This window comes from Macrosteles quadrilineatus, unplaced genomic scaffold (genome assembly GCF_028750875.1).
Source record: "Macrosteles quadrilineatus isolate MER2022 unplaced genomic scaffold, UCM_ALF_1.0 Scaffold_3__2_contigs__length_128488019, whole genome shotgun sequence".
NCBI classification, from domain to species: domain Eukaryota; kingdom Metazoa; phylum Arthropoda; class Insecta; order Hemiptera; family Cicadellidae; genus Macrosteles; species Macrosteles quadrilineatus.
The window spans coordinates 80,643,562-80,670,460 of NW_026542596.1; the positions used below are offsets into that span (position 1 = coordinate 80,643,562).

Genomic DNA, 26,899 nt, shown 5'->3' on the forward strand with positions numbered 1-26,899 from the left:
GCTTTAGTCAAGTGCCAGACGCCAGACCAGACGGTCTGGTCTGGAGGTCTGGTCTGGTAGTGTGTGGGGGGCTTTACAAATACACATTCAGGATTGCCAACCGCTCGAATTGCCGTTTATCTTAAACGAAGCCAGTAAAATGTTGGAGAAACTGAACACACATTTTAAACGGAGTTTAAAAATAAACTAGTTTATTATAAACGTAGTTTACACCATTTTGGGGAAACCGGGCCCTAATCATAAACAATAACTTGTCCCCTAGTTATTTAACCAAACAGTAAAGCACAAATCAAGAAATTAACCCTAAAATAATATAAACAAAATTTCGTCAACACTAGCGCCCAGTGTGGCATACATGAACTAGACATAAAAAACGAGCTTCAAAATTTACATTGGGATGAGAAGTCTACTTGTGTTGGTTAGTCTATAACTAAACTAAATGTTTAACAATAATACATTTCCTTTGCTCTTTTCACAGCGTGTCTGGGCGGAAATATTCCATCATTTGAAAAAGTAAGTATGGTGATAAATAAAGTAAAAGTGGGTATACTAATTACACCAGAATATGTGTTATCTATCATTACACCAACCAAATACTTCGGTCATCCTTTCACTCATATTTAGGGCAAAATGTGTATCCCCATCTCAATTGACAGTAAATAAACTGTATAATCAATCTGACACATATTTTCTCCCATTAGTGCGTCAACCAACAATCATGGCCAAACGGTGGGAGTGACGTCCTGGAGAGTGACCACGAATACTAGAGAAATACAAATGTTTTATTGCTAAAAGTTGCAAGAGTTGCAATAACTTTTGAACAGGAATTTTTACAGTGTTCAGGGTTTTACAATTTTGTTAAGAGTATAAGGGCTATAACATACTAAATTTTAATCAAAATCGTTTGAGTTGCTTATTTGATGATTGGATTTTACTATTAGCCTATTTTATAGGGGGAATCACATTACCATATATATATATAAATGAATTGAACAATAAACGCCTGGAGATGCCATGGATTAGTATCCACATATCAAATCTAATCAAAATTGGAAATCACGCGTAGTCCTGATTGTACTGCCATATAAGTATATATCTTCAAAACGAATAAATAAATCAGTCACTTAATAAATTTCACCATGAGGTATAAGAAAGTCTATAAAAAGAAACATGAAGAATCTTACATATTAAACCAATGGTCCACGTGTATTCCGTCAAGCACTTTATCCTGACTCCCTGTTGCTAGTAAATGTACTGTCGTCTGACAATTAGCAGACAGATTTATCTTCCCCCACCAACCATAGCTCCATGTCAGTGTCAAGAAGTCAAGAAGAGGTAGAAGGAAAGGGTTTTGTTCATTTGTGAAAACAATATTCTTTGGTCTAAGTAGTTGAAACAAATTGTATGTGCTGCAAGTGTTTCAAGACGACTTTTAGTCTATTTCTAGTAAATATTTTAAACATTGAAACAGAAATAGTCTTTTGGGGTAAGTTAGAAAGAAATAGGCTTAGTAATGTTTTCAGATGCTCTTTCTCTAGGCTGCATTTTGTTTGAACACTTTCCTTTATTTTTTAGTGTTAATGGTTAACTTAAGGTTTAAGACTAGGCTATGATAAATTACTTTCATCTGAATTATACTTTTAGGCCACGGATAGTATACTTGGTAGAATGTATGTAAGTTATATGAAAAAAATGTACGTATAAGAAAGAAACATCTTAAACTTTATCACTAAAATTATTACTCAAAAGGCTGGTGTCAGGGTTATTAACCCACTGGATTTAGGAACCTTGTAAGAAAGCGTTAGGTTTTCATCCCAACAAGTTAATACCAGGAACCCACAGTTGAACAATGCCTATGATCTCTGTTTTTTTTAAATATAATGGGTTAAGTTGCAAAGAATGCTCAGAGTTGATCGTATTTAACAAAACTTGTGCATTGTGGAACTATTATTTTAACTCCATAATAACAAAACCTGTCAATAGTTACGCTTTACCAATCCTAATAGCCTATACGGTAATGTTACCATAGGACAGTTAACTCGAATAAATTAACAAAAATTCCCATCTATCTATTAAGAAGTTCTAGTACCGGTATCTTGTCTCTCATCAGTGTTAACTTACAATTAATAAGTTACTAGCAGCCCTACATTCTAAGGTTAAATCACAACTCACTTTAGGTTTGGTTTTAAAGCCAACTTTGCTTAAGTTAGTCATGAGTGTGTATTGGGCATTAGCCTAAGTGGCCTCATTGTTGCTTTACTCACTAGTTGTATAATATTTAAAAAAATTCAGGTTTATAATATTTTTATTTATTGAGTACGGTAAAACCAAAGTTATAGGTGGCCTCTTTTTTTTAGAATAGTCATTGTCATTGATTGTGTGTTTTAAATATACCTGTCGCAAAAACACATAGCCTATCAAAGTACCGTAATGTTACATATGAGAAAAATTACTCATGGACTGTACTGTATTAACCATAAAAGTTGCACCATATGGTTTCTTCACACGGTTCCTTGTCAAGAAGACAATAACCCATCACAGAACACTTGGAACCTTTGGTTCGTTACTCATTTTTATTTAAGTTATATGTTTAATGTTTAGTGTCTGGTGGGATACCAAATTCGTTTAGCTGTGTCCAAAGATAACGCTCTTATGCTTTTTTAATATCTATAAATTCCTAAAGAGTTCTTTAACAGGCCTATCAAATAATATCTGCCCAGTTGTTGATCAGATAAAACCAGCCTGATCCTCACCAGTTATCTAGTTTGAATATTTTCTAGCTGATTTAGGGCAATTCGGGATAAATTGGTAAATTGTATGGGATACTAAGAAGTGAGATTCCTCTGTAATTACTACAATCCTCTTTCTCTCCCTTTTTACGTATGGGTAACTACCCTGCCAGCTACTCAATTACTACCATAAATAAGCTAAATGCAGTCATGAAGAAATTAAATGAAATGAAAATCTAGTTAACTAACTAACAGAGTTTTCCCAACAACAACATATGAATCTCCATAATCATATTCCATATCAATATCTGGCATGAGACAAAAGATAAAGCTTCCTCCATGAAGATTAGGACTTTGAGTGTTTATAAATATAATACTACTGTAACTTGAGAGTTATTACAAAAAAAAAAATCTAAAAAAAACTGAATTTGTTCTCATTTTTGTATTGTTATCTGGCACAAATAATTCTTCTTTTGCAAGACAAAGAGGTGTAAGTAGCCTAGCGTTGTTTGAAAGCTTGTTTTTGCAAATGAAATAAAAACATTAAGGTACAATTTTTAAATGAAAACATTTTTATTTAGTTGAGCTAACAACAGAGTGTATTAATTTACCATCTTCGTCGTTTCTTCTCTACACCAACTTTTTAATCATGCCAAACTGTAGTCTCTCCTATGTTTCCTGTCATCTAAATATGAAAGATAAAATGGGTTTTAATTTCTATAGATATTATTATTAATCATCAGCCCTAAAAAAGTTGACATCACCCGATATTTTGAAATATAAAAAATATAGCTTTGATTCAGTAGCACATTCTGTTTTATTGTATTGTATGTGCTTGCCCGACATCCACTATAACTAAATAAGCCTATAGGCCTACCCACCAGGTCCAGGAGCTTTTGGCCAATGTTAGCGTCTGGTTCATCACCTGGCTGCTTTTGACCAATCAAAGACCTTCTCCAAGCTTCAAGTCTGTCGCAATCCATAATTGGGGTATGTTCTTTCCAGTCTTATCGGCCTGGTATCAAAGTCGACACTCCTAGTTGTCATTGATACCATTGCCCAGATTGTGAAGGTGTCTCCTGAAACACCCCGCGTCTTGACCCTCTACAGACCTACGAGTTGAACATCTGGCCTTCTTTCAAGGTCCTTCTGCGGAGGGTGGAGTGATCGTTGCGTTAAGTTCGCTTGGCCATCGTGCTCCGACATCCGGACTCACAGTAGGGCCTGGTGTTCTTCCCTCCTTTGATCTTTGGGGCTTTTTCTTTTTTCATCTGCACCATTCAAGAACTTGGTCTTGCTCGGGATGAGCTATCCCCTGAAGTTGTTGGCAATGCAACTACTGGAGTTGTGCCGAGGCTTTTCCTAGTATGGTTTTGGTTTTTCGGAAACAATAAAGTTTCCACAAGTTATGAAGGGTTACAATGGGTTCCCACAAAGGGCTGAAGGTTGAGCCCAGGCAGAGCCCTGCATGCTCGGGTGAGGCTAATTCCTACAGGAGGTCACCTGGTAGCCTTGAGGCTCCACTGCTAGGGAGCCTGATGGCATTCACCTCTTTGGCATGGGTTGCTAGACACCACTGAGGTTCGGAAACAGAAGCAAAAGGAAGGGAGATGGTAAAAAGAGTTTTTCAATTGGAAAGTGAAGAAGGAAGAAGAGCCAGCAAACAAAGTACGCCCAGAACGAAGAAGAGAAGGGATCTAGAGATTGGCTAGGGTACTTAGGGGTCGTCAGCCTCGTATAGTTTGGCAGCAACTACCCCTAAGGGTACATTCAGTGTGGAGGCTCATATTAGTTTTACTAGAATGTAAATTTGGCTTTTGCTATTCCATAAATGTGATTTTTATGCATCCAAAGTCAATGATTTATCATACCAATTTTTGTTTGCAGATAACTGAGCCTCTTAAAGACAATCTTACTGGATCATGGGATGTTCTTTACAGGATATTGTTTCTTGGTAAGTTGAAAATACTAAATGCCATCATGATTACTAATTAACTCAGTTTATTGAATGATAATGCTTGAACTTCTTTAATTAGCCTATGGTTTTTCTTAACCCTACTTAACTGATATTGGAAATTAGGTCACAAGTATTTTGTACCTACACTTTAACACTTAAATTAACACCACCAAATTAAATTAGATCGTAAATTTTTGTTGTAGGCCTTTAGGTTATGTGATTGATATAAAAATAAAATATTATTTTAATTGTTTTTCTTATAATAATTTTCTGTTTAAAATAAATTGTGTATCAAATTTGTAACACTGTACATTGTAACATTGTAATTTGTAAATAATTCTTTTCATTTAGTTTCACATTAGGGAAAACAAACTCATTTTAAACACAATTCGATGAATGGTTGGAACAATTTTGAGAATCTCTAACAAAATGAGGACTTCATTTTGGACCCTTGAAATTCAAACTGTAAACAAGGCTGTAGCAATAGGAAGAATGTTGGTACGAGAATAAATTGCTGGGAAGCTTATAATATCTTACATTTGCCACACGTGAGATTGTTTACTGCTGCAAAGTTCCTCTTGTCTAAATATAACCATAGAGTCAGCTGAAGGCCATTTAACATTACCATCTCGGGAGTTTATTTGGCAAGTTTCATTAAGCAGCATAGTAAATGTGGTTCAGGCATAAAGATAAAGACTCATTGAATTTTTACACCCTTTAAATATACCTAATCTTGGATTATCCAAATACCACGAACACCATCGAAATTTCCTTTTCAAGTGATGCTGGATTATGTTTTATAAGACTTGGTTGTCTTAATTTATTTTGTAGCAATCAAGAAGTGTTATTAGGGTTTTATCTGCTTTAAATTTGTTAAAATATCGAGGAAAAATTTTAAATCACTGAAAAATGTTCTCTTTTTATTGAATACATATTTTACTTAACTCCTCGTATAAATATTGTTTTCCTGTACAACATTGTTTTGTGTATTTGTTTGATTTGACTGGTGACACAAAATGCTGCATGCAAGGTGATTTTAAATAGTACATTTCATCAGTCATCACTAGGGCCTAAAGTGACTTTTTTTGACCCGAGGTCTAGTTTTACGATCGAGGTGAAGCCTAGGTCGGAAAATGAGCATTAGTTAAAAGCCACTTTTTGCCCGTGTGGTGAAATATATTTTTTGTCATATTGCCTCATTAACTAACAAACAAAGCTAGAAAACGAAATAACTTGTTTATAAAGATAACCTCTCAAAACGACTTCCAGCTTGTTTTCAATTCTGCTAATGCAAATAAGCAGCTGTTTCATAAGTGATAAAATCATTTTGTCGATTACGATTGTGTTACAGTACATTATACCATCGATATGTCAAGCAATTGACAACAATAGGCTAAAACCTTACCTATTAAATCAATCGATAAATAATTGCGGTTGATACGATTGCCACAATCGAAATTTGCAGCTGATTTTTACTCCTTAGAGACTAAAAGTGATTTTTACTCCCTAGGGAGTAAAAATGCTACTTTAGACCCGCAATGCATGCATTAAAAACGGCTGTTTTTGCTGCAGTATGACGAAAATTATTTTCTGGTTTTAAAAACTAGGTTAATAGAAGATTTAAAAACTTCATGAAAAATATTTTCAAATTACACGATGATTTTAAAAATGGATCATGAACTTAGGACATTCAATTTAATTTGCATTGAAACTTTTAAGGAATTCAAGTAATAGTTTTAAGGTACCTAGATCCTATAACCTATAGGAGGGTATTTAGATCCTTAACCTGATCAAAATTCAAACCACGTTTGAAACGGTGAGTAGAATTATTTTAAAGAATAAAGTAGACTATTCGCATTTGTTAAAAATCTTCATCAAAATTTAATAACACATAGCTACTGTTTACAAAATAATTTTTATAATAATTATTATAAATCAGTTTTTGGAAAGAAACAAAAAATAACTGGTTAACTGTAATGTGTAAACTGTATTAATACAATGGTGTTAAAATTAATTGCTGTATAGATTATGTTTGGGGTGTGAAGTATGGATTTTAGAACTAACGCTTGATGTTTGTTTGATTTAAAAAAGAACAACAACAATCAGTCTCATTTAATCTGTGTGTTGATTTATACAAAATTTTCCTGTAAACATACCTGCAAATATTATCTCAATGAAAACAAATAAAGTTCAAAGTTCTTGCTACCAAATTGTTAACTGACTACTAAATCAATAATGAAATTGTCTGAACACCTACTGTAAATGTATATTATTTAGAAAACATAAGTGATAAAACTACGTGATTCCAAATTGGAATTTTTTCAGGTATCAAAAGAAGATTGGCACTTATGACAAACAACCTTGGGAGAAAACGGTAGAACAGCATATCTTGAGTGGGTTCACACCAATACCCAAGAAAACTGCTAAGCTCAAAACTGAATTGATTGACATTGATTTAATTAGAGGTAAGTTTCTTTTGGAATAAAGTATATACAAAATTTAATTCTGTTATGAAAAATCTTTAAGTTTTAGATAAAAATTGGTACGGTAATAAAAAATGAAATAAGTTTTTTTTACTTGTTTATCGATAGTAATTGGATTGTGAATCCTACAATTTTGGACATTGTAGGAACTGAATAATGCTGTTAACCAATGTTTATTTTGTTGAAGCAAACTTGTTTGATTTGATTGCGCTGTTGTAAAAGCTACTGGCCAAATAAAAATTATTATACTGTACATGATATTTTCACTTGTTAGTTTTACTAATCCAATAAAGTTATATTTTAAGACTGTTTTTTTCTTGTACAGGATCCTCTTTTACCAAAGCCAAGCCAAAGCATGGGCTGATGACAGTTACGAGGCTGGCTGTGATGCGGTTGGTGTTTCTACCCTTCCACTCGCAATGGTGGGCGCAGCAGACGTCGTACTTTGTGTTCTCCGGGCTGTTGCTCCTCTACACTCTACAGATCATCAATATGGTTCTGTACTTCTACGTTTGTCCACCTCACTCGGAAAACGATGAAATTGAAGTAGGTTCCAGCAAAAATTGTAAAAGTAAACCTGTAAAAGGAAACGGTACTAACTACTGAGATGCATAAATTTAGTTTTAATATTTGCTACTTTGGGATTATACCGACCACACTGATAAATCGACTTTCAAATAATAGTCCAAGCAAACTAAACAAACTTACATAGGTATCGTTAAAAAAATTGCAAGAAAACGTTTTATGGTTTTATTTTGTAGAGTTGGGTTTGCAGAATGACATACTAAAAGTTGCCAAAAATCGGTGCACAAGAAAACCACTAAAATCAGAATTTAAAATGGCGGCTATTTCCAACATTGGACAAATTAAAAAAAACATATTTCACATGCATTTGTTATGCACATTTTTCGAGATAATGACTTGGGACCACCACCTGTATTCATTGGATGGTTAGTATTTCATTTTGATAGGGAACATGTTTTTGGCCGCCATCTTGGATCCGCCATATTGGACATAGATCATTTTTTTTCAATGTAATGATAGTGTTGTGACACATCATTACCAACTACAATTTTACACTGATTTCAATGCCGAAATCCGTTTTTAAATATCTTTATTCATTTAGAAGATATATTCAAACGAAAACTCTCCAACATACATTTCTTATGGACGTTTCGTAGTTTGATAATTGTTTTAAAATTATTTTTCTTATATCTCCAGTTATTATTGACGCTTGTAGTTCGTTCTAGGCTTAAAATATTCAGTAATGTAAGGGTTTTTATTTGAGCTCTTGATCATTAAAATCAGATGAGTTAAAGACCAGCTGCGAACCTCAGAACAATATTAAATTTAACTTTTTATAAATATATTTTTATTAAAAGATTTATGACTCGGGTTGTTAATACGTCACCAAGTTCTTTCTGGTCTCAAATTACTCAATGAATGTTTAGCTTTGATTTTATTAATCACTAAACAAAATCTGACAATTTTAAAATGAGTCATGGTTCTTAATTTAACATTAAAATGTATTTGTTTTGAAATTTGTCCTTAGTTAAGGACATATATCCCAAACCCTAATAACTCCCGGAAAGTAATCCATGTCTAAAATAAAAGTCAATATTTTGGCTTAAAGACTATAAAGAGTTTTGGGAGTTATTTAGAATTGGGGATATACGTCTTTAACTAAAGACAAATTTCAATATAAATACATTTTAATGTTAAATTATGGTCCATGACTCATTTTAAAATTGTCAGATTTTGTTTAATGATCGATAAAATTGAAGCCAAACATTTACTGAGTAATTTGAGAGCAGAAATAACTTAGTGACGTATTAACAACCCGAGTTATAAATCTTTTGATAAAAATATATTTATAAAAAGATAAATTTAATATTGTTCTGAGGTTTGTAGCTGGTCTTTAACTCGTCTGATTTTAATGATCAAGAGTTCAAACGAAAGCCCTTATATTACTGAATATTTAAGCCTAGAACGAACTACAACCGTCTATAAGAACTGGAGATATAAGAAAGATAGTTTTAAAAAATTTATCAAACTACGAAACGTCCATAAGAATTGTATGGTGGAGAGTTTTCGTTTGAATATATCTTCTAAATGAATAAAGATATTTAAAAACAGATTTCGGCATTGAAATCAGCGTAAAATTGTAGTTGGTAATGATGTGTCACAACACTATCATTACATTGAATAAAAAATTATCTATGTCCAATATGGCGGATCCAAGATGGCGGGCAAAAACATGTTCCCTATCAAAATGAAGTACTTACCACCCAATAAATACAGGTGGTGGTCCCAAGTCAATATCTTGAAAAATGAGCATAACAAATGCATGTGAAATATGTTTTTTTAGTTTGTCCAATGTTGGAAAAAGCCGCCATTTTAAATTATGATTTTAGTGGTTTTCTCGTGCACCGATTTTTGGCAACTTTTAGTATGTCATTCTGCAAACCCAACTCTACAAAATAAAACCATAAAACGTTTTCTTGCAATTTTTTTAAGGTCATATCCTATATTTCTCCGACTATAAGATTTTAATTAGTTTAATAAAACAAAATATTCATGACCTAACCTAAAACATAGTGCACCCTTAGGTTAGGTTATATAAACCAAAGTACTAAATATAGGTACGGTAGTAACAGTTTTATTTGACAATATTTATTTGATTTGTGATTCAATGGCATCACATCATTTTCAGGAGGTACGTCTTTTACTTCAATGACAGGAAACGTAAAATTTATGTAATCAGAACTAAATATCTCATGCATTCTCCTGTTATAAATACTTTGTTTTGCAAAAGATATCGAAAGTGAAGTAAATTTGTGTAACCAAGCTGGGTAATTACAGAATTTTTCCATATTGATACTCATTTCAATCCTCAATGTTCAAAGAGAGTGATGAATTTACACTGGTTATCTTAGCACACTTTCTATTGAGCTTATTAGATGAGTGATGTAGTGCTGGTAAGCAGAAAATTGTCAATTCGATTTTTTTTTAAGTTTATCCCTTTAAAACTAAACCCAGTTGCCCCTGATAATTGGAATATGAATCAATATTGTCCTAGATCAATAAAAACTGGTCTCAAACAGTTACACAGCTTCCCAAGTTATCCTACTTCATTCTCCACTCATACTTCACTCATATTCAGCTCAATTACACAGCACCAAGTGCATCTCAGTCCCGAAGAAATAATACATGATTTACGCAATCAAACAATTTAACTATAAGGTGTTGTGAATGTGCTACCTTTATCAAGAAAATTTTACGTTGTCATCTTATTAAGGTTTCGAAATATCTTAATTTTCCTTTGTACATTTTGTAACAGCTTATCGTCAGATATCTCTGTGAAACTCTCATAAGCCTCATTCAAAAACATCAACATTAAAACTGAATTAATTAACTATGTTGTTCGGCAGCGGGTGAACTTGAGCGAAGTGTTAGTGCCGCTCGCCATGATGTTTGGCTTGAGTATCATCCACTCGCAGATAGTGTCGCCCCACTCCTGTGTTAGCCAGTGTACTACGGGGCGGAGGGCGAGGCGAGCCAAGCGGAGCAAGCGTCGTCCCCCGCCACTACAGCGGTACCGTTCCAACATAGGTAGGTTCATAAGTAATCAATGTTTCAACATTAATGGATTAGATGGTATAATTAATTCAATGGCCTGAACTGCCACAACAACTATCTTGAGCTTGCGCCCTAGGTCTGCAACTAAGTATTGTCATTCAATTCAATTAAAACATCTGTTAATGTAACATGCCATACATCCTCTAGTGCACTTATGTGTGCAAGGACATTTCACGGTACATTTTGTAAATTTATTACTGGCAAAATCTATTTGCTTTTAGGTTTGATTTCCAAACTAAACTCAATGTTAAAAATATTTAACTTTTAATTTAAATATTTATTTGGTTTTTCCCTCTGATATTTCAAAATGATTTATTGAATATTTTGTAAAGTTACTTTAATTTTTCCAAAACATAAATAAATATTACTTTACCATTATATAATATCATAGGCAAAAAAAATTAAATACAGACCGACAGCAGTACTGCGTTTAGCGCATGTTCTGGCTTCTACCACTAGCAGTGCCGTGTAATTACGACACACACTGCTGCAGCGTTTGCAACAATTTAACTAAACTAATTATAAAACTTGTGCTCTTATTAAAAAAATTAGGGTTAATAATAAGAAAAAAAAATTAAGCAGATGTTAAGATTTCTTTGTAGTGTTCATTGTTATTTATATGTCTGAAGTCTGTTGTGTTCATAGATTGGTTTTGTTAATTTCAAAAATGCATTAGGCAAGTAAAATGCTTCAAGGAAACACAACACGCTCTTACCATTTATCTATTTTTAGGTTCGGATTCAAAATCGTCCCCTGATACGGGCCCTGAACTGACAACAAACCAAAGCAACAAGTACAGAAAGCGTGTCCGTCTACGAAAGTAAGTCTACATTTAATCTGAACATTTTAAAAACCAATACTGAGAATGGTGATAAGAAAACTACTCGTAGCGGTCATGCTGGTGGACTAAACAACTATGTTAACCTTATAATTCGTAATTTTGTTTCAGTTCGTAGAACATTAAAATAATCAAATCAAATATTTTGTTCTGTAAAATACATCAAAACTAAAAATTATTTAAAGTTTAAATATTAATTTTTCAATTTAACAATAAAAAAAAAAAACTTTACCGTACTGGTAAAAGAAATAGAACAATACTCATCAAGGAATGTTGCTTATTTTTACTCCAATAATCACAATGTCTTTCAAGTGTTGCATTACTGGTATATACTAAGGTTTAACCAGTCTTTAACCACCAGGTGCTAAACTAAAATATGATAGCAATTATAACTGCATGGGCTTCATTAATATTTCAAACTATAGTCTACCAAGAAACTAATTACTAAAACACTAGTTGTAGTAAATTTAGGTTTTGTTTTTCAAGATGTTTTTTAATCCTAATTCTTAACTTGAGTTGTCAACTACTTTCACAATATTTACATGTTTTTTTTACAAAAGGAAATCTAACTAGTTTTACTCTCACTAGCTAAATATTAAAGATTTATGTCACATTCAAGGTAGTAACATGCATACACTTTTACTGTACAATATATTAATTATTGCTCACTGCTTGATATTAAGTCCAACAATATAATCCAAGTTTTTAATTTTTCGAATCCAATTTCAAAGTTAGGATTAACCAGTAGTAACGTGTTCACTGTAACTAATAAGTTCAGAATCAACCTTATCATCTTATAACATGGTATCATCCCATCACTGTCACCATTGCATGTTTTAGTGTGTCACCGGAAGATGCGTTTAACCGCAATAAAAAGCCACAACCCCCCTTAGCGGAGGGGAAGGAGCCCCCGCTGTGTGAGGAACTACGGAGCTCCGCCAGGTCAGTGGGGCTGCGTAGTAGTAGTTAATACAAATAACATTCATCATTTAAGGAGCTGAGAAAGTATTAGCTTTTCTTTTGAAAACTTTTAGCTATATTGATTGAATTTAGGATAAACTACTGTGCCTTGATTTGATTGATGAACTGAAGCATCCTATGAATCACTGGCAAAAAGACCATTCATGGTGCAATGACAAGATCTTCCAATGACAAGAGGTTCTGTGGTCAAGACGTCCTGTTGTCAATAGATTCTGTTGTCAAGAGGTCCTGTTGTTAAGAGGTGCTGTTGCCAATAGATTCTGTTGTCAAGAGGTCCTGTCGTCAATAGATTCTGTTGTCAAGAGGTTCTGTTGTCAAGAGGTGCTGTTGCCAATAGATTCTGTTGTCAAGAGGTCCTGTTGTCAAGAGGTGCTGATGCCAATAGATTCTGTTGTCAAGAGGTCCTGTTGTCAATAGATTCTGTTGTCAAGAGAATCCAAAGTTATGATGTCACGGCCAATTACAACAGAAGCTTTTGGCATTGGAAGATCTTGGTGTGTTCCCCTGTAAACTATACATTAAAATACAAATATTCAAGGATTCCTTCTAACTCAAGCCTAATTTTTGTGTTAAGTATAAAGATTGAGCATGACTTAAGCAAGGAAAGACTTTCCCATCTAGGCTTTTCCCTAAACATTTCTATTCAATTTGATTAAGCTAAAAACAGGGCCGGATCTACAAAATATGGGCCCCCCTGCAAAAATCCTCCAAGGGCCCCTATAGAGCTGGCATCAATAGCAGGGAGGCCTTATTTGCGGGAGGGGTGGTGGGGAAATGTTTAAAATATAAGTAGCTGAAACTGAATTTTAACGCTGTTTTAAAGATAAAATATTGATCCTGTTTGTTAAAAAAACATTTTCGTTAAAATGCGTAATTTTTTTATTCTTATGTAATAGGATTTCTTAGCCTTTCAAATAGGTTTACAGATTATAAAATAAAATACATATTGTTCAAAAAAAGTAAAAGGTTTTACATAAAGAATTTCAAGCATAAATAATAATGTAAAATAATAAACAAACGACTCAATTTAAACTTAGTTTCTTTTTATACTATATTTTCAAGATAGATAGGCCTACATACAAATCATGGTTCCAGAGGGTGGGGCAGAGGGGCCAAAGCCCCGGGGCCCTGGGTTCTGAAGGGGGCCTGGCCTGGTCTAATGTGAAATCTTTCTGTACATGCAATCTGCTAAAATCTTTGATTTTTCTTTGATTTTTGATTTTTTTTTTCTTTGATTTTTCAGTTCACATATTAATTTTTGAGTGGAATAAAGTTGCAACTATGAGCAAGAGAATTAATCAAACTATCACACGTTTTAGATATATTGTTAAATGTTTAACGAAACGGCACGGAGGCGGCTAGACACTAAATCCGGAAAATAGGGCGCCGGGGATCGCTCAGCTCAGAGGCACGCGATGGCTCTCACCGGCCCTGAGGTCGTTAGATAACGCTACAGAGGTTATTACAAGTCCCGCCTGTACAACAGACTTATTGCTCAGCTCAACTGATAGTTGATTAAGTTGACACTACGTCCACGTCGATCGGACTGTAGTGGATCTGTGAAGCGTGCACTGCAGCTGACGAGCTGACTGGACTGGGCTGAGCTTACAGACTGGACTGACTGAAAGTGACAGTAAACCACAGTTTAAACTGTCTACGGCGAGGTCCCGAGTTGTTGACGAGTAAAATCAGTAGGTCTAAATTTACTCAATAATTGTAACTTTAGCTTTGATATTGACAATATTTGTCTGTCAAAACTAAACTTACCGTACTATTCAATTATGTTTATATGCATTAAAATAATTTTAAATTATAGAGCTCTTTGGGCCCCTTAAGGGCTTGGGCCCCCCTGCATTGCGGGGTATCGCGGTTCCTAGATCCGGCCCTGGCTAAAAATTCAAATTTGACCCCAAAAAACTTTCTTCCAGTGAGAAAGAGGTGAGGATAATAGAGCCTTTGTGCGGCCGGCCGTCGCAGGAGGATGATGGTTTCGAGAGTCTCAACGGCAACGGGTCAAGTGACAACAATGAGGAGGACAAGTCGGGTGAGGGGGAGACACCCGCACCCGAGACACCCGAGTCACCCGAGGCACCCGTAATGGAAGGGGAAGGTGTGTTGAACAGTAGCCTCTCCCACAATAGCTCATTTACCTGCACCAGTAGTGACCACCCATCAGGTATGATTTGCCCTAACTTTAAAACCTATAGTGTAATAAGTTCATCCTTAGCACTTTGCATAGCAAGAATTTCATTTTAAGTATTGTTTAAATGTTTTTGGTTGGAATGTGTTGTTTAAGACTTTTTGATTCTGGTTTTGATTTCTTGCTTTGAGAGTAATTCTTATTATATTTTAAAAACTTTATTACGATGTCAATTTTGATACACAACCTGTTTCCCCATTGGATATTTGATGATTGATTTGATTTAATGCATTTGGAAACAGTTTGAATCATGATTTGAATCCTCTACTTTATTACTCAACACATCACAAATGTTGGGTAGTTGAAGTTAGCATGATTATTGTTTGTCATTGGTTAAAAATATGTATCCCTTTTTAATTTTGATTATTGCCATACCGGTACTCTCAATTTGTGTAGCCTATGTATTGACTTTTTATTTTTTATGATACTGAAGTAGACATGGCATTATTTGTAGCCAGTCTTTTACTAAAAGAGGGCATGTTGAATAAGTCTTTCTTTTCCTTTTTCATATTCTAAGATTTTACAGGGATATGAAAGGTGCTCTAATTTACCGTAGTCTTACCCTTTTAGTCGCCTCTGATTGAAACTCTATTTTACAGTAGTGTTTTCATAGACAAAGATTTTATTTGTTAAACCTTAAATTTACAACCGGTAGTTATCGTACACTTGCATACTATCATTTTTTATTATAATTTGATTATTTTGCAAAATTATGAAATACACTTTATAGGAACACACTCCAAATTTGGTTGAAAAGTGCACCAACCTCTCATGATGATACAATTGTGTCAGATTAGTGGAAGAGTTTACCATTGTAAGATTATTTTCCAAGCAACTTTTCTAAGACTTTGCAAAATTGATTTTTCTATTACCTACTGTTGTAGATTTTCTATGATGTGTTGAGTTATTTTATGTTCTGTGCAGTGTGATCCGACGACGAAGTGGTTGCGGAGGTCAAAGTTAAGTTTGTCCAGTATCAAACGGGTTTGTTATGTCTTCTGTTACCTACCTGTGTACTTGGAATAGAGGACTGTATTTCTATAAGTATTAACTACACATTTAACAAAGCGAAGTAGAAAGTAAATGATTTTGGGGTGTCTGGTCTAGGCTGCACAGGGGAAGTGGATGAAACCGACCACAAAGACACGGATTCTGAACCTTCCCGGCCTCGTTCTGCGATTTCCTCTCAGGTAATTTAAACTAACGTATCTTTTCCTTTTGTTTGGCATTAAGGTTTTTATAGTTTTTAATTTTAAAATGTTATGCCATTGTGAATTCTTTTCCCTCTAAATAATGTGACACTTAGATCTAACCTTGATAGGTTTAGCATATTTATCCATTTGTTGTACAATTTTTGGTTTATTTGCTGACTGGACGTGCGTCTTATTCTATTGCCCCCTTTTTAAACCAAAAAGATAACTAAAAAACTACATACAGTGATAGTTAAAGATTACATAGAAGTGAGTGACAAAGACACGGATTCTGAACCTTCCCGGCCTCGTTCTGCAATTTCCGCTCAGGTAATCTAAGTAACATATATTTTCCTATCGTTTGGCGTTAAGGTTTTTATAGTTTTAAATTTTAAAATGTTATTCAATTGTGAAATTCTTTTCACTCTAAATAATGTTACATTTCGATCTAACCTTGATAGTTATAGCAAATTTATCCATTTGTTGTACAATTTTTGGTTTATTTGCTAATTGGACCCATTGCCCCCTTTTTAAACCAAAAAGATAACTTTGATGATTGTCAAAAATGATCTAAAAACCCAGTGATTTGAGTGTCTTGAGGATAGATTTTTTGTAACACAATAGGCACATTTTGGGAGCTAGAGCTTCCAGTAAGGATTAGTCATGTTTACATCAAGGACCAAAACTCCTTTCAAAGGATACAGAAGGCAGTTGAAATATTTCAAAACTTATCCACAAGAATCAATCCATTTTTTGAAATTGTAAGTTAATTTTCTATCCTTGATCTGTTGTAACTAAATATTGTTTCTATATTTGTTTGAAGTTAATGTTTCAGTAAAATACTGCTTATGCATTATAAATATTGTATTGCCAACTTTACATTTTAACCGTGGGAAAAAAATAAACATATCTAAACTTTAAAATGTTTCGGTTTTCACAGAAGCTGCTGAGCAGACGACGAGGATCGCTACAGACTCTGAGTGTTAAGCTTGCGGAGAGTTCGTACAACTCAAGCGGCGAGAGTGACGGAGAGACAGTGCCCGATACAGCGACCAGCGCGGCCGAATGGATCGGAGTTACAACTAACAGCGAGGAGTGCAGCTACAGCAGTGAACTGGACGAACGAGAGACAACCTCGCTCCACGACGTCAACGACCACCCCTTCGCATGGGAGTTCCAGATTGTAAGTCCTTGCAACCTGTTTAATCTTAGATTTAACTTAACCATAAATGTTTTAAGCTTTATAGTTAAGTTAAATCATGTAGATAGAGACACAGCCACAATTTTAAATTGATTTATTAATTTTTCCGGCATCAAGAAATAAATAATTATCAGATTTTGAGATAAGATGAAAGACAGAGTTTAAAGTTCATTAGTTTCCAATTTCCATACAGAGCATGACTTGTACACCCATTTTTTTTTTTTTTTTTTTAGAAATACGATTTAATTCTTGAATTGTTGTCAAAATAGGATGAAGGAGTTTTTGTAAATTGTAAAACAATATTAAAACATCAGCTTTTACAGCGATTTGACCCCTTTACAGTTTTAAAGCACCCTCTTACATAATATCCTTTGTTTCAGTCACCAGCTGCAATTCTTAGCCCCAGCTGTGCTTCATCTGATAAAGGTAAATACTGCCTCAGAAAACCTGCAGACTAAGCAATTTTCCATTTGCCTAGATTTTCACTCAAATATTTCCTTAAAATTGTGTGAAAATCAATTTTTACCCCATTAAACCCCGCTCCCATGCTGGCAAATAAACTTAGGATCACACGTTTGTACAAAATTCTATACAAATCTGATTATTTTTACCTGAGTTCAGGCCGTTGGTTTGCATGTGATGCCCCTCTCCACCTACATGATGGGGGAATTTGTCTCTTCCTTGTGCCTTCAACAAACCTTATACACGCCCAGGCCCACCTGGCCCTTTTATAAAAGCGGCCCTGTTTGAGTTATCAAGTCATTGAGTTTTCCTCGACTTACAAACGGACACACTCACACATACAGCGTGTCCATTAAAAAACGTTTAAGGACTTTGGTAAATGATGTCTCAAAGAAAAAAGAAGTTTTTTTCTTTATTTAGATTTCAAAAAAAAGAAAAAGGTTTATATAAAGGTGTCATATTCACTCAGATACCCGCCATTTTGATTTGTATATATAATATTTTCATCTTTAACTGATCCTTATAAAACTTGGTATGTATATTATAATAAAACAGGGGAATGTATATTAATATTATGTTAGGAAAGACAAGTCGAACTAATATAAACATTGCTAAACGGCTACTATTTAAAAAAAGTTTAATTTTGTAAAATCATGTCACGCACACTTTTATTTTGAATTCCTGATTCTCTATCAAACGACACCGAGATCAAAAAGATCGTAACGTATGTTATTAATTTCTAAAATAAAATAAAAGTGATTTTTGATTTAGGCAAAGATAAGTTTCTGTTTTTTTCCTCAGTGAGCTGCACTATGTGGGACAAGAGGGATGTTAAGAAGGCAGAACTGTCTGTGCTGGATATCAGCTCGGCCATCATTGCTCGGGTGGAGAGCATGCCGGAGAACCTCGACTACTTCTACGGAGGTATAAACATTTATTGCCATCGGGATACTCTTTCTATGAACCTGTGGCACCATGCACAGTTGTTTTTGACTAAAGTTTCTACATATAAAAAAAAGTTTTTTTAAGTTTGAACAAGTTTATACAAAGTATGTCTGTGTTTAATTTAGGGATTTGTCGATTCTTGGTACCATCAATACTTGGGACATTGACAGCGGTATCAAGTCATAAATTGATGCTAATAAAAATATTCTACAGTTATTGTAATCACAAACGGTGCCTGCCTATATTGCGTAGTTGAATAATTAACACATTTACTACGAATGCGAATCATGACAATAACACTTCACTGACTGCGGGAGACTATGATGTCCAAAAGACCGAGGGAGATATTTAGGATTCTGCCGCCATCGCGGGAGATGATGTGATGATGGTTCCTGTTGTTATTTAGGGTTTTGCTATGATCGTGTAAAACGATGATAATATTCCCTTGACTGGGGGAGAAGTTCAAGGTTTTGCCGTGATTGTGGATGACGACAATGATGTCCACAAGACCATGGAATTTTGGGATTACAGAAGACGATGGTGATCTTTTTGTGACCGAAGAAAATATTTGTGATTTTGCAGGATTCACAAGAACTTCTGTTTTTAAATTACATGCTTTAAGGCAAGGTAGTATTTACTTGTGGACATTTTTTGTTGGCTTCACTCTCTTTTATTTTTGTCTAGTGACCCCATATCCAGGACTCATCATAAAACACATACCAACACATTATGCTTGTGATACATCTATCACAATCGTCCATACTTATTTAATGTGTTTGGAAGGGTTATATTTGAATTGGTTGGTTAGACTCTGTCATTGCTGATTAAAATCCTTCCTTACTTAAAAAAACTCCCGATTATCCCAAAACTACTTTGTATAAGGACATCAAAGACAGAGTTTTCAAACCACCACCATGGTATCTGTATCAAATCAAGAATAGATTTTGGTGTCTAATTTAATAACGTCACTGAGCAGTGATTAGGGTGATTGCTTGAATATTTTCCTTAGGATTTTTCAAGCAAACACGGTTCATGTAAACTCAATAATGTACAAGTGTGAAAAGACTGATGTTTCTGATGTTTTTCGTCACTTGCAGGACTGATTGCCTCTCTGTTGCTGGCTGCCATCCCCAGTCTGTGGAGACTCAGCGCTGGAGTCAGTGATGGTTCCACAGGAGTTACTCTCAACATGACCTCACTACTGTCCAGCTTCACACTGTCAGACTCCCTGGACCTCGCCATGCATTCTGCATTCGGATCTAGTCACAGGTACAGCAACTTCAGCTTCAAACTTTCAAATTTAGTTTTGACACGGTGTCTAGCTGCAGGAAACTTGGTAATGATACGTGTGTTTTGACGGGGAAAAGTCTGTGAATTTTAGATGAATTTTTTGGCTTGTGAAATTTGAAATGATACTTATCAAAATTTCCCGAGCCCAGAAAAATTAATCTATGGTTCACTAATTTTTTCGATACAATTTATGCACAATTCCCAGTTTTTTCGGTTCCTTTGTTATTATTACCCGATGGTTGAATAACATCATTATTCATTATTGGCTTTTCTTTGGTTATTTTTTTACATTATGATATGTACAGTAGTAAGAAAATTGTGATCGCAAAATAAAACCAAACCGTCATCAGGTATATGAGTTCTAGTTTTATTCATATTTTAATATGAATTTCTTAAGAAATCAAATAAATTATTCTTTTTAGTGTTGAAAATTCATTGGTCGCTTCTTTGCGAATGATGTGAGGACTCATCTTTCACAGTGACTAAATTAGAAATACAGGAAGTAATTTAGTTAGATGTAATTTTTTACAAAAAATAAAAATGTAAAACTTGATAAGCACTTCCAGTTAAAATTATTATTTTTAGTATGTATATACCAGTCTTAATTTTAATTGCAAAACCAAATATGTATAACCTGCAAGCAGCATAATCATAACTCATTACATTAATTTTAATTGTAATACTTACCCCCTATTAATAAGAATTGTGATTTTTCCAGCGAAAGAATCATAACTTCAATAGCCATGATGGAGAAATTTGCACTCGGAGCAATTTTCTTCTTCCTCCTCGCCGTTGCGGAGAGGACGTTCAAACAGAGGTTCCTGTATGCAAAATTCTTTTCACACCTGACATCGTTCCGAAGGGCTCGAAAATCTGAGTTACCTCACTTCAGGCTGAACAAAGTCAGAAACATAAAAACCTGGCTCTCAGTGAGGTCTTACCTTAAGGTGGGTGATGCAAACCATTTTAGATGATTATGTTTTAGGAAAAATTCTTGTCCCTGTTTAAGAAGTTTTTGATCAAGTAGTTTTTAAACACCTTTTACTGCTGAGCACTTAGGTAAAAAGTCTTTTTCCCTAGGGAGTAAAAATCAGTCACTTGTAATTATTTATTATTATTATTATTACCATTTAAGATAGGGACACCACCTATGTGCATTTTTTAACCCTTAATATATGAGTTGAGGATGAGTTTAGAATTAATGGAGTGTGTTGCCTTGTGTTGCATTTTTTAGTGACTAAGACCAGCTGTTTCATTAGTCAGGACCATTTATTGAAGGCTCAAGGATCAAGGACAACTGGGTCCAGTTTCAAACCATTAAAAAGCTATACACTTTTCTCGGGATCAAACCTGCGACCTTTTGATTACTAGGCGAGCACTATAACCACTGATCTACCCAGCTATATTTAGATTGTCGCATGTATCGAAATGATATATCAATTTGTTTAATCTTTGATAGCTTATTTTTGCATTCTTGTCAATAGTTGGACATATTGACATGTACAATAACACAATTACCTAGACCCTTTAGCCTGAAGTAATATGTAAAACAGTTCTGGGTTAGAACCTACCGTTCTAGAATGTGAAGGTTGGGCATAAAGAAAAGATATTTAATATGCTAATCTAGTAGGGCTGGGCATTCAACCCACATTGAAAAATGCTTCCTTCTTTCTACCGCACTTCCTGCATAGTAGTCTATCAACTAAAATCCCCTTCTTATTTTTTTAATTCCTTCATGGTGGCCAAAGATATTTTTTTTAAGAATGCTGCCAGCTTTGGTTAAGTCAAATGAATCATTGCTTTGATTACTGTGATGTATTATCCTTACGAGATTGGTGAGTCAGTGGCTCAGTTGGTAGGAGGCAGCGATGTCGTGGGTTGGGATCCTGGTCACTGCTGCAACTTTTTATAAGTCAGTACCCTTTTAATGTATGAGCTTTACACCTTGCTTTGCTGGATACATTCCAAGCACAGGTCCATAGACTATGTGGATGGGCAAATGCAAGATAGGTAACGAACAATGCTAATGCAAAAACAAACAAACATTATAATGATTTTACAGAAGCGAGGTCCGCAGCGATCAGTGGACGTGGTCGTCTCAGCAGCTTTCATCATCACCCTACTGCTGCTCTCCTTCCTTAGTGTGGAGCTACTCAAGGTATATAACCTATTTGTGTCAAATACTAAGTAACTTTTAGCTTGATTTTCATTGTAAAGGAACTGACGTTTGCTCAAGTAGCCTAAGTTCACACATGATCTAGAATTTGGATCCATATGAACTGAAGGATGAGTATTTTAGCTGATATGCAACTGATTATGACTTAAGTTTTGGTGTAGTAGCGTCTTTGCTTGAGGTGTGTCGCCTGGTGTTCGGTGTGATTTTGTAAAATTTGATGATTTCCCTTTTTAGCGAATTCCCCCTAGAAAGAAAAAAGAGCATTTTACTTTGTGTTGTTGTAGGAGGAAGGGAATAGAAAAATTGTTCTGTTTTTTTTCTAACACAAAGAAAGATTAGAATTTCAAATTTTACAGAAACCGATTTACATGACATGTGAGCAATGGCAAAAATTATTTTAAAGGGCTTTTAATAAAAAAATTTAAGAATTTAACATAGAACCACGAACTCTAGTTTTAGGGATTTTTGTTTGGTCAGGTTTACCTGAATAGGAAAGAGTCCTCCCAGGCACAAGAAACACAAGAACACCCTAAACATTCCTTGGTCGAAAAAGCTATCAGTGTCAGTTAATTATTTTCCCCCGAGTGAAGTAAACGGTTTTTATGTTTCTTGTGAAAATGTGGACTCATTACCCTTTAAGGCAAGCTTGCTGTTCTAACAAAAACCCTTAGGACTTTTAAGTCGTTTGAGTCAACTTAAAATACAGATAATTGTATGCAGTTTTACTGTTTGTTGCTGTGGCAGTCTGTTGTTATGTTTGACAGTTTTAAAACACTTTTCTCTCCATGTTTCTGTGGCAGTCTGTTGTTATGTTTGACAGTTTTAAAACACCTTTCTCACCATGTTTCTGTGGCAGTCTGTTGTTATGTTTGACAGTTTTAAAACACTTTTCTCACCCTGTTGCTGTGGCAGTCTGTTGTTATGTTTGATAGTTTTAAAACACTTTTCTCACCATGTTTCTGTGGCAGTCTGTTATTATGTTTGATAGTTTGAGTGTATGCAGGACTCGGAGCAGCTGAGGTCAGTGTACAACGTGGAGGCGCTTGGCTGGTGTCTGGTGATGGGCGTGTTCCTACTCAGGTTCATGACCCTGGGGACCAAGATCAACCGGAAGTATCGCAACCTGTCTGTCCTCATCACGGAACAGGTGGGGTCAAGTGGTTACAAAATCTTTGATTTACAAAACCCATTTCAGTTTCTCAATAGTACCTTAGAATAAGGAAATGTATATTGCATTTCCATGTTAAAGTAGTATTGACTTTTGAATACTGAAGTAGAGATACTTTATATAAAACCGTTATTTAGTAGGTAACCTATTGTTTATCAGAATATGGATTTATATTATGTGTACATTGTTAAAATTGAGACTGAGTTCTTAGCCTTAAATATCAAATTATGGAAGTACTACAGATTCTTAAAGCACCTAGCCTATAATAATAATGTTCAATTGTTTTCTGTTCCAGATAAATTTGTATCTGCAGATTGAACAAAAACCAAACAAGAAGGAGGAACTGATGGTGGCCAACAGTGTTTTAAAGCTGGCTGCTGATTTGTTGAAGGTAAGTCAGTTAATTTGTAAACCCACAGTGTCATTAACCCTTCAAGGCAGTTTGACAAGCCTTCCTTGTCAAACTGGAAAAAGACACTTCTTCAGTTTGTTTTAACATACCTACTTTACTCTTATTTCTTACTAAATGTTGTTGAATTCGAAACAAAAATGAATAGTCCTTGCTGCCTTGTGACTTACTTGACATACAAAATTAATTGTCGGATAGTAAAGATAATTGGAGTAAGAAAGACTATTGGACTATTGGATAGGAAGACTTACTAAACGATGAAAGCAAGACGTAGAGGAAAGAAAAGACGAGGCAAGACGTACGGGTTTAAGAAAATTTAATTTTAGGCCATTAATGTACGGACGCTAAATACGTTGCGTTAATGCGTCGTGTTAATGCTAAGGTGCGCATTATTAATTCAGACTATACGAACGCAAAAAACGTGCTGTTTTTAAGTCAACCCGCATGGCCAGACTATACAAGCGCAAAAACCACCACAGTGCTTCCCAGATTACTCACTCACGGCTCAAGCCAGCGCGCAACGCATCTATCGTCCGTATAGTCTAGCCTCTAGCGTTGCGCAGCGGTATCTACGTTGCGATGCTAGCGGTTATTTTTCCAGGGCTGGTCGTGTAAAATGTGTCAACGGCAATTTTGGAGGGCGTCGCGTAGACTGCACTCGTATAGTCGTTCCAATTGACTTGCATTGCCATCCAAAATGAAAAATAGCGCAGCATATTTAACGTGCATTTAGCGTCCGTATAGTATGGGCCTAAGGGGATGTAAAGGGAAGGCAAAAGAAATAAATAATAAGAGTAAGAGATGTAACTGTAGCGCCAAGGGGTAAGGAAATAAAATTGTCTAAAGGAAATGAAAGAAATGTTAAATATGCCTACATGATTGTTTTACGTTTGAATGTCCCACTAAGATTTAAGCCCACCAGTCACTGTATGCACTATAAATTAATGTTAGTTTTAACATTTCTGTCCTATTACGTACAATCAGTAAAAAAAAAATGTTTTGTATGGTAAGTTATACTAGTCTTCAAACACAAAATTGATTTTTTGTTGTTTATTAGGAACTGGAAAGTCCTTTTAAAATATCTGGTTTGTCGGCCAACCCGTACCTCTACACCATCACCAAAGTAGTCATTCTCTCCGCTCTATCAGGAGTGCTCTCAGAAATGCTCGGCTTCAAACTGAAACTACACAAAATCAAAATAAAGTAAATCACCATATGTTTGCAGTCATTATAGCTGTTAGCTCGGTCTTTCTTAGTTGTAGTTGAATCATTGTGATCAATGCTGACTATGTATAATTTAAGTAATTAATTATTTTGTGGTATCTCCTTTGACTAAGGATAGAACTGGACATACCGTTCCCATCTGAAGTTGTAGCCAGTTTTATAATTAATATGAACAAAGTTGAAAGAAGCCATTAGAAGTGTGAGCTGATGGAACAAACACTTTTGGAGGGAAAATAATTATAGACTCTACACTCTGCGAGTGGTTTATTCAACTATGTTCCTTTTAAATAAAAATAGCTACAGTTGGTCCAAATAGATGGGATGTCCACTTCAGAATCCAAAGTCAATAGTAACACAATATATGGATTCTACAAATATCTGTAGGTTATGAGCGTTGATTACATGATATTTTATACAATATGTTGATGTTTTATTTTGTGATCTTTTTATTATAGATACTTAATTTTAATTTATTTCTGTAGTTTTAAGAGAGGTAATTATAGAAGGTTTAGAAAGAGTTACTGGTGCTCATGAGTTGGTTTCATCATGTTTCTTTATTTTAAGTTATATTTTTACCACACACAAGACTAAAACTTTTTTATAATTTTGAAAACTTATTTACTATTTATAAGCCTCTATCCTCTTTAAGGGTGTTTTATTATTTAACCAAACATATTTTTTAATGTTTAAACTTTCAATTTGAGCATTAATATTTTTATTTCCCAATAATAAACAATATTTAAATTACTGGTATGATGTTGAAGATTAAATCATTTTAGCAACATTAAAAAAAATATTTTACATTAATAGTCTGGGTATAGAGACTGATAGATGGGTGCTGGACGAGTATTCGAATAAAAAAATGTATTTTTTACATGATTAATCTCATAAAACTATGCCTTGTAATAAATCTTTCTAATTTATGTGTAAATAATTTTTAAATAATAAATGTTTTAGTTAAAAAGATGTTTATTAATTCAGTACTGTTTTTTGACATTTAGTAAGCATGCGTTTAAACTGTTTAAAGTTGATTGATTTAAGGTTATATAAGAATACTGCCTTTATGATAAACTTGTTGGTTGCTAGGCATTATGTTTTCTGTATGTGTGCTTTATACAAACTAATGAGACAGTAATTAAGTGGTGCAATCTTCATAGTTCACTCATTCAAGTCAAGCTAAGTTAGTAAACAACGTAAAGTTAATGTACGTAATAATGTTTAGTTTTAGGTAGGTTTAATTGATATTGAAAGCTTTTACCTGTCAGTTAACACTAAGTTTTTTATACAGGGTTTCTTTCCACATTTTGTTTGTCATAACTTGTGCCATTGATTCAGGAACATTTTTGAATTAAGATGTGAAATTATTTAATCGTCTCAGATGAGTTAAGAATACTAAAGGCTAATGAAGTTTAGGCTTTAAAGCTACACTACATTGGATTGGAAGCATTGGATTGTGTATACAGGGTGTCCCGTAAGTAAACAGCCAAACTCCGGGAAATGGTTCTATGGGTCAAAATAAAAAGGAAATCAAGAAACACATTTTTTCCAAAATCGCTTTATTAACCAGATATCCGCCATTTTGTATTTTTTGCATAAACATATTTATTTTTGAGTTTTTTTCAACCAATCTTTATAAAACTTGGTATGTAGGTTAAGGTATAAAAGACCAATTTTAGAAAAGAAAATTCATCTTAATTCAACTTAAAATTTCAAAATGGCGACCATTTTAATTTTTTAAACTAAAATTACTCAAAACGGCTAATTTTATGAAAAAATGTGAAGTACATTTTTATTTAGCATTTTTAATTCCCTATCAAACGATACCAAGTCCAAAAAGATTGAATGAGAAATACCTGAAATATTACCATTTTTAGTTGTAAAATGGGGTAGAAAGACAGAAGCTAGTCAGGTTGCCCCTTTTTACAACTAAAAATCGTAATATTTCAGCTAATTCTTATTCAATCTTGGTATCGTTTGATTAATTAAATTAGCTAAATATAAGTGCTC

At 34.4% G+C, this 26,899-nt stretch overlaps 1 protein-coding gene across 4 annotated transcripts; it reads left to right on the forward strand.

Moving 5' to 3' along the window:
• The first annotated feature begins 1,324 nt into the window (after window positions 1-1,324).
• LOC128990723 (protein phtf-like) lies at window positions 1,325-26,899 on the forward strand. 4 transcript variants are annotated; one of them, XM_054413259.1, is made up of 18 exons: window positions 1,325-1,486; window positions 4,617-4,683; window positions 7,012-7,151; window positions 7,495-7,715; window positions 10,601-10,781; window positions 11,541-11,628; window positions 12,487-12,588; window positions 14,556-14,737; window positions 15,935-16,017; window positions 16,958-17,200; window positions 17,599-17,644; window positions 18,482-18,604; window positions 19,723-19,894; window positions 20,634-20,862; window positions 21,978-22,073; window positions 23,080-23,238; window positions 23,555-23,650; window positions 24,726-26,899. In XM_054413259.1, the coding sequence occupies exons 2-18, from the start codon at window positions 4,652-4,654 to the stop codon at window positions 24,873-24,875; spliced, it is 2,343 nt and encodes a 780-aa protein (XP_054269234.1). In that variant the 5' UTR covers window positions 1,325-1,486; window positions 4,617-4,651; the 3' UTR covers window positions 24,876-26,899. The 4 variants fall into 4 exon arrangements, with proteins under 4 accessions (XP_054269234.1, XP_054269232.1, XP_054269233.1 ...); XM_054413257.1 differs by having other exon boundaries at window positions 14,556-14,803; window positions 24,726-26,898; XM_054413258.1 differs by having other exon boundaries at window positions 14,556-14,803; window positions 23,095-23,238; window positions 24,726-26,897.